Here is a 9,256-nt window from a genome sequence, read left to right as displayed (position 1 = left end):
CCAAATTTAAAATTTAATATATTATCGTAAAAGATAAGGATTAATTTAATTCATAATGAATATTATTGAATTGCACTCAATTCTAAATCAATCAATAATAAGTTAGTATCCAAATTAAATAAAATTTTTTTAGATTTTACCTTATCCTTTTAATTAATCAATTTGATTTTTGCTATTTGGGTGAAATTTAAAAAAAAAGTACAATATACAAAATTCAATTCTATATTGAATTCATTTATGCATTGGGATTTTATTAGTAACATTTAATATGTATATAATGTATAGAAATGTATACAATAAGTATATATGTATAAAACATTCATACATTTTATAATAAAATTCAATGAAAGTAAATATTTTATTATTAGATTTACTGAAATTGTGTAAATACTAATATACGATATAGAATATAAGTTTGAATAAATAAATTATGTGAAATATATTGTACAAATTGTATGAGTATGTCTGTAAGTATTTGTAATATAATATGTACAACACTTTGATTTTCTATATTATATACATTATCGTATTATATGAGACCATGTATGACCATTTTATCGATAATAGTTTCTTTACATAAGCATATATTTTTTTTTGATTTTATAAGACCAATCAACCAAAGACCTTTTATTTGTTTATGAAGTTTATTTGGTATTATGTATATACATATGTATATATTTTTTAGAAATATCGAATTATCAATAATAATTATAGGAAAATTCAAAAAAGAAAATCAAAATTTTCATGAATATTTTTTTATTTTTTTTTTTATATTTTTATATTTAGTTTTAAATTTTTGATATTTTTCTTGTAGTTTTAAAAATTATTAGTTTAAATGAACTTTTATATGCTCATATAAATAGAATTAAATTAGTATTTTGTGAATGTGAATTCATATTTAATAATCTCTATGATAAAGACGAGATGAAATACGAGTATCTGATAAGCACGAGAAGAAATACGAGAAACAATGGCTTTAATATTTCCCATAATATCGGGTTTAATTTCAAATGCACATAACTCAATTTGAACGAACATAATAAGAAATATAAAAAATTTTATTTTTTTCTTTTATTCCATTAAAATATAAGACAACGCAGGGATTTCCCATCCATCTCCAATAATAGGTTGTTAAAACTCAATTTGCGATAGCATTTATAGAATTGATTACCTATATAAGAAAATGTTGTGATACTAGAACATGTACGGATAGTATGGTTATTAAGTTTGGTAATCGAATTACGGGAAATAAAGGGCACTTCAGATTACGGTAGGCTCGTCATCTATTTTAGACTCGTCACTTATCTAGTAAACTCAGTGACGTAAGAACATGGTTCATAGTTATCTACAATATCATGCAACAACCCTATGCTTCTACCAAAAGCGAAATAGGATAAAAAAAATTTCAATTCAACTACGAAACATCTTCTAGAAAATGGGTTCAATAATAATGTTCGGTTCAATAAATCTAATTGAACCACATATTTTCCATAAGATCTCGCAAGAAGAAAATGTACTTCGTTTCAAAAAACCTCCCATGAATTCATATTCACTTAACCGATTATTTTTAATATTCTGTTATAAATATTTAAAATAATTAATTTTAAAATTTTATATAAATTATAATTTATAATGAATTTTTGATTTGATATGATTAGTGTTTGTTCTTTTTTTTTTGCATTAATTTTATATTATTGTTTTTCTTTCTTCTTCACTTAAAATCTAAAGTAAAAATATTTTTATTTTAAAATTTTAAAATTTAATTTATATTATTGTTATATATGCATGCATTTTAGTAAATATATATATGTATAATATTATATATGTATTTAAACCATGTTATCATGTTAATTAATAAGTACATGTATACGAGTGTAATTCTTGTTTGATATGATGTTAGAATGACAATTCAATTTGCAAATTTTATCCGATTTTCCCTCTTTATATATATACATACATATTATATAAAATGAAAAGAAACTAATAAATTATTATATTAGTTCTCATTAATATTATACATGTACATTTTTATATATTTATGAGTATATGATTTTTGCATAACATTATTTGGTACTTAAATTAATATTTTATTATTCTTTTCTCTTTTGTATTATTTAGACACCACGATATTTTCGAATTAACATCGCCCATACATCTGGATAACGTGTTTGTAGGAAATTTGTTAATTTTTGCGCATTCTGAGCTTGTTGTGGTGAACAGTTTCGGCAATTACGTAATATTACTTCAGGCAATGCAGCTGCAAAAAAAAAAATTAATTTGTTTTGTTATCGTAAGAATTTTATGCTTTGTATAAATATAATTAAATGTATTAAAATTCAAATTATTCGTATAAATATATAAATATTCGTATAATGAAGTGGTTGAGTTTGATAAGGTATAACAGATACAATCAAAATAGCAAAAAAACACTTGTTCAATAACAATTTTAATTAATTGTAATTAAGATTATTTTAAAAATGCTTTACACTCAGATATTATGGAATAGGAGTGGCCAAGCTCCATAATAATTCGAGCTATTTTCAAAATTTTGAAATCTTCAAGAGCCGCAGCTAAAACTGTATTAGAAAGTTAACTCGTCCAAAATTCCAGATTATAAATTATACCCGTAGCATGAATGATACAAATTGTCTTATTCGAATCTCAATATCAACCTACTGATTGGAATTGAAGTTTATAAATTCAACCGTGGTACCCATACGAGTTAAAGATTTTGAAAGCTTTGTGATACTTCGACGCTACCTCACGAACAGACGAACAGACATCAAAATCAAAAACATGTATACTTACATATCTATTCCTTAAACTTTTATTTCTTATCGTTAGAAACGGTATGGCAATTTCATCTTTTAAAAAATAATTTTTGCAAAGAATTTCCACTAACTAACAGAAAATTTTGAGAATTTAATCTTTATCTAATTACTTTAACATGCAAAGCAGAAGGTGACATAAAAAACTATATAGTATTTACAAGAAGATGTTAAATATCAGTAATACTTAAGATATTCTTATTAAATTGTATCACTTTCCAAGTGTTCTTATCAACTTAAGCATAAGTGCACATAATACGATTTAGTAAAACTATATTTAATAACTCGAATGTTGAAAACAAATTTTGTAGTGCTAAATTAATTTTTATTAAATTTTTTATATCAAAGGCGTTTGTCTTATTCAAGTCTTTTACTCCTAAAATTTTGAACTACAATTTAAGGGAATAGAATTTTTCAGAATTAAAAATGAAATATTAAAAGGAGTGTAGGCTATTAATTAAATGAGAACACTTTCATCCTCATCCAACCAACCATATATTTCTATGACATAATTCTTCAAATATATATAGATACATATATATAGATATAGAATTCTATGGCATATTTTAGTATTGAATTTTTACAAATGAAAATTAATTAAATAAATTCTTGAGAAAAATGTTTAATAATTAATAAACTCTTTGTAGTATGAAAATAAGAAGAGAATTTTCAATTAAATCAACTTTGATATCTGAACAATAAATTTAATATTGTGTATTTGCATCACAATAATTATGTTTTCGCCTCTCTTATATTTTAAATAAAACAATATTTTGTAATTTCAAAAATTAATTGAATTTTGTGAAAAAAATTTATATAAAACTCAATTTTTCATCCTACTACAAAATATAATATTATTCTCATTTCAAAAAATTTTTTCTGTAGGGGCGAAAAAATCATTCAGTCGGGTTTCGAATAAGGTTATTTTAAAGGGCACCATCAATTAAATAAATATTCAGAAACACAATATTTTATTGAAATTCAATAAATTTATGAAATTCTTAGTTCGCTTTTATAGATACCTACAAATGATAAACCTACATGTCCTCAAATATTAACCTTTTAAATCTTTTATTTTAATTAAAAATATTAAAATTTTTTATTTTTTTCTTAAAGACTAAATCATATATATAAAAAAAATATTTGATGTGACCAACACGTAACCGACCGCATTGTTAAAATATTGTATAAGATTATAAAAATTCAAATTCAAAAGGCCCAACTTGAGATACTGATTTGCACAAACTGACACAAACAGACAGAAAGGCAGACAAATAGATAAAAAAACAAACACAGATCTCTTTAAAAAGTTTATCTACGTTTCCCTAGCATAGAAAAACACATTTCCGCTGAAAATTCGACATGTGAAATTTGATGCCATCACACAACGGTTCTTATTGTATGCAATGCCGTCGGTAATACTGATTCTCAGCTTCGGATAAAAGTATTTTGGTATTTTCTGTTTTTAAAACAATGAAATTCTTATTTAAAGATCTAACGCAATAAATAAGAGATTGAATTGACCTTAAAATGTATCACCGATTTTTGATTTTCCAAAATTTCTTATTTTTAATTCGCAATTCCGAACAGAATTTTGGATGCCCGTAAGACCTCATTACGTCTTTGGGAGTTTTCCCAAATATTCGATAATCCGCATGCCCCCCTGTTAATTAACATTTATACCACGCATGCAGTCTCAAAGTTTGTGTAAAATATTATGAATTCAACTTCGGGATGTGCACCATCCAGGAAACATTAGTCAAAAATTCGGGCTCAAATCAAGACTTAAATAAAATGAAATCGCTTTAAATTACTCCACACAAAATTCGTTGATAATTTATATTTACTGGAATTGTTTCCAAAAATTCAAAGTTCCAAATTTTCTTGGACCTGTGTAGACCAGCCCCAGATTTTAAGTCAAGCTAAAATAAAACTTGAATATTTTCTCTTCAATTGTAACACAGATTATACAACGCATTTAACAAAATAATATGAATTTGAATATGAACACAACAGCATCAACGTTAAATAAAAATGAAAACAAAAACCTTCTCGGATTAAATATTCTAAATGGGCATATCTAAATTTGTATTAACCAAAATATTCTTAATAAACAAATTAAAAATTTATTTGGATTCTTAGAAAATTTTAAAATCTAACCACAGTCATTTTCATTGAAATATGCTAAACATTCCATAGAGAGAGTGGGAGAAGGAAAACAGGAAAAGCAAAACAGCAAATTAAAAAATCTTTTAATTTACTCCGAAAATCTATTTTTCATTCATTTCCCTTAGGGTTTTCTAATTAAACAAAAAAAGAAATTTTTCCTTGCGACATATACTAGATTCCCATAACAAACGACCATAATTTCTTTTTTCCTCTTATTGTTTTGTTTAAAGGAAATTTAATCCTCATAATTTTTCAATTTTTCGGGTATTATTATTAATTATTTTTTTTTTTTTGATGATATGCTCCACCAATTATTCTTGGTAACTTTTTGTGGGGAAGAAAACAAAACGAAATAAGAAAAACAAAATGGTTTTGTATTTGTTTTTCTTTGCGCTTTAAATCTTTATTTAAAAATCACTCTAATGAGTCCTTAAAATTAATTAAAAACGATAATCATTTTTGTTTTCTCTTTAAATAAAATAAATATTAAAAATGGTGATTATAATTATTTAAAATGAAGCTTTATGCTTTAAAAATAAGTTGCGATAAAAAAATGAAACGAAAAATAGATTAACAATGCAAGAAGAATAAGAAAAATGAAAATTTTATAAGATTTTATACGCGAAAACAACTTGTGTGTTACTTAAAAAGTAATTAAGGCAAAAATTTTATTTGTTCATAAAGAAATTTTTATATTACTTGAAATATGAAGATGAATTCTCTTAAAAATTCAAGAATTTTGGAAATTTTAACAAAAGAAAATTTTATTTTTGAAATTTTAGACTTTAAACAAAATTTAAACAAAATTAAGAGTTCTGCAAACTTTTTTAATATTAATTTCAAAAACATTTTATTATTAACCTGTAACTTTTGTCCTTCAATTATCATTTTAATCTCAAGTATATTTCTCTTTCCTCCAGCTACTTCACTCTATATTTAAGAACAAACACAGGACCTATAGCATAACTTTAACTATATTTAATAATTACATTTTTTTTAATATAATATAAAAATACTTTAAAGCATTTCAAACAAAAATTTTTTATTTAAACTGAAAAAATAATAATACGAAAATAGAAAATAGATAACAATAATAATAAAAGTCCTTTCAAAAAAAGTTTTCTCTATTTTCAAAAATATCCTTTTATCTCATTTAAAATTTTTGTTAATGAGAATCTTTCAAAAGGTTTTTCAATTACACTTTATTATTAAGATTATATACAAATTTTATATTTTTAATTTTAATATAATTTTCAGATAGAAATCTAAAAATTATCCTATAATATTTTCATGTTAATTTTATTCTAGGAGTTATATAAATGAATTTAATTATGTATGTATTCTGTTACATAAAAAATTAAAATAGAGCAAATTCTCCCGGGTCATTACGAAATGTTATCCAAAGTGGCTAATCTTTAAATTATTTTTGAAGTGAATTCTTATTAAATTTATAATTATTTCTTTACTTGCATAATGATTTACTAATAAATATAATTTGTGTATAGTAGCAATTGATTCTATATTTTTATTTAATGAAACACTATCTTACAAAAACACAGGAGAGACATCTGAAGAATTGAATACGAGTATTCTTGAAAGTAGAAGCCTTTAAACTTAAAAAAATTTAGTGAAAAAAGTATTTTATGAGTATAACTTTTTTTAAATATTTATTATGCGCTTGGAAACTATTTACGAATTTAAACGAAAATTTTGAAACTATTTAAATTCGTGAAAATGCAACTTTTTGACAAGTCAAGAAAAAAATATTTCCAAATATTGTAAACAGAAGAAGATGAAAAATTATTTTTTTCTATAATAAAAAACTATAAGGAAACTATAATAGAACAACAAATTGTTAAAATGAACTCTAAATATTAACTACTGTCCCACATCAATTTTTCATTATAATTATAAATAAACGTACGTGACTCTGTCTTTAATAATAAAAAAAATTCTTGATAACCCAAATGGAAATTAGAAAAAGTTCTTACAATTTGTATAATGGCTATGAGTCAAGCAATTTGTTGCAAACAGCAGCTCCTCTAATTTTAAAATTTGTTTGAAACGCTAAGGTTATAAATAACGTTTCACTCGCACTACTAGCTTATTGTGAGTTAATAAAAAATTCAAAATTTAATAATGTTGCATTTATTTTACATTCCCATATGTGCCGGGAAAATTCTGTTTTCTGAAGTAAAATATAAAACTTTTATATTTACAACAAATACGAATAATATGAACTGTAATCAACGAAATTAATTTAGTTAAAATGAATTTTTGTTCAATATTCCTTGATTAAATTCTTTTTTCTTTGTCTTTTTTTTTTATTAATTAAACTTCATAATGAAGGGACTACCATTACTACTAATAACAGACTGTAAAAGGTCAAAAAAGATAATGAAATTTTAGTTTGATTATTAGTTAGGCACGTATTTATTTTATTTTGTTTTTTATAGTTTTTTGTAGAAGGGTATATACAATTGAGGTAAAATTTTATGAGACAATTTATATTTTTTAATTTTGACATTATATTTGCAGATATTTGAAAATACCAATATTTTTTTACATACAAACAGGCAAGAGTGTATTATGTAATTTTCCTTATTACATTTGATTTCTTATGTTTTTCAAATTAGCAATAATTACTATATTGTGTGAGTAACAGCTAAGGCCTACTAAATTTCTTATTAAAAACAATTTTTCTTTTTAAGTTTTTAAATATCAAACAGTGCACTCATTCATATTTGTGAGCAACAAAAATTGTCTCAAATTATATATACGAAAGAATATGTTCAATTATATTATTGTTCGATTCGATATGGTAATGCTAACCATAAAGATTATTGATATTTAATCCCAAACAATAGAAACAGTCAACCAAATAAGTTTATATAAATAATTACTAAATTATTTACGTGCTCATATATTTACAATATGACCCTAATTATATTTTTCATGATAAGAATTAAAGACCATCAAGCACGAAGACTGGGAAACATCATATCTGTAGATACTAACATATAATTTTTAGTATACTTACATAATTCTTTAACTATATAAATAATTTATTACCATATAGGTAAGATTTCAATATTCTCATCACATGAATGAAAGTTAGAGAAACATATTAAACTTATATTACGTCCTCATTATTTTGCGCTAGGAATGCTATAGTTTTAAATAAATTGTGTTTTATGTATATCTATATGAGGTTTCTTGTCATGTTTTATACGATAAACGAAAATATTTTCTTCCACATTTATATTATTCATAAATTTTAATGGAAAAAGATTGGAAAAAGTACTTATACTTTTTCCAATAAATTTACAAGTTTGGGCCACTGTAAATGGTTTTTGTATCTAAAAGGCTACGTTAATAATTAATAAGTTTCCACCGAAACAAAAATTTTACTGAAAATTTTAAAATTTTAATTTGTTAAAATTTGAAACCCTAAATTTAAAAAATTAGCAAAAATTGGATCTGACCAATGGCACAATGGTTATTTCACGGGTTCTCTAACCGAAGTGACTCAAGTTCAAACCCTGACAAGGTTACTATAACAATTATATGCAATACAATATTATAGAGCTTAATAAACAGTACTATAAAATAAATTGTTAAAATAAAAGCAACTACATATTTATCCATATTATTCGATATTGCATACCAAAAACAATACACAATATTTAATATGAAGAAAAAATTACAGCAGATAGGCAGACAGGAATTGTGGAACTGAAGCTTAGCTCTAAATAATTAAGTTGAAGGTCCTAATCCTCTCTTCTATTGGTACAAAGAACAAAACCAATGGAAGATCTAATAATTTTATATTTTCAAATCTATCAATATACCAGAAATGCCAAAATTCTTAGCATAGATACTCTCAATATTACAATTTTGTTTTAATTTTCAGTCTATAGCTATTCCATATATGCTCGTAAATGCCATATAACATATCAACCTATTTTTATAGGAACACATTTTAAAAACTTTGTTCTCGTACCGTAATGGTAAGAAACACATTGTTCCCAAAAATACCAAAAAAAATGTGTCACTTCACTAAAACTTTTCAACTAAACCTATTCAAGGTATTCAATTTAAGTAAAATTTTACAAAAAAACAAGAAACTTTTACTTGGAAAAGAAAACTAAATTATTTTATTATCTAAAATAAAAAAAATTTTTCTTTAAAAAGTGTAAAAAATAGTCATAATTTTGTTCTGAATAACTTTTCCTAATGGAAATGTTGAAATGCTGTTA

The 9,256-nt window shown here is 23.6% G+C and overlaps 1 protein-coding gene across 1 annotated transcript in view; it reads right to left on the bottom strand.

Annotated features, from left to right (window-relative positions):
• Positions 1 to 1,857: 1,857 nt before the first annotated feature.
• Positions 1,858 to 9,256, bottom strand: part of LOC129610981 (uncharacterized) — an 80,737-nt gene continuing 73,338 nt past the window's right edge. Inside the window, exon 3 of the mRNA XM_055523847.1 lies at positions 1,858 to 2,257. Coding sequence (XP_055379822.1) covers positions 2,115 to 2,257 — 143 coding nt within the window. The 3' untranslated portion in view covers positions 1,858 to 2,114. The remainder of the gene's footprint in view (positions 2,258 to 9,256) is intronic.

The sequence above is a fragment of the Condylostylus longicornis genome, unplaced genomic scaffold (assembly GCF_029603195.1).
Source record: "Condylostylus longicornis isolate FDR11 unplaced genomic scaffold, ASM2960319v2 ptg000048l, whole genome shotgun sequence".
NCBI classification, from domain to species: Eukaryota; Metazoa; Arthropoda; class Insecta; order Diptera; family Dolichopodidae; genus Condylostylus; species Condylostylus longicornis.
The sequence above is the reverse complement of the archived record's forward strand: the minus strand, read 5'-3'. Positions and strand labels throughout refer to the sequence as shown.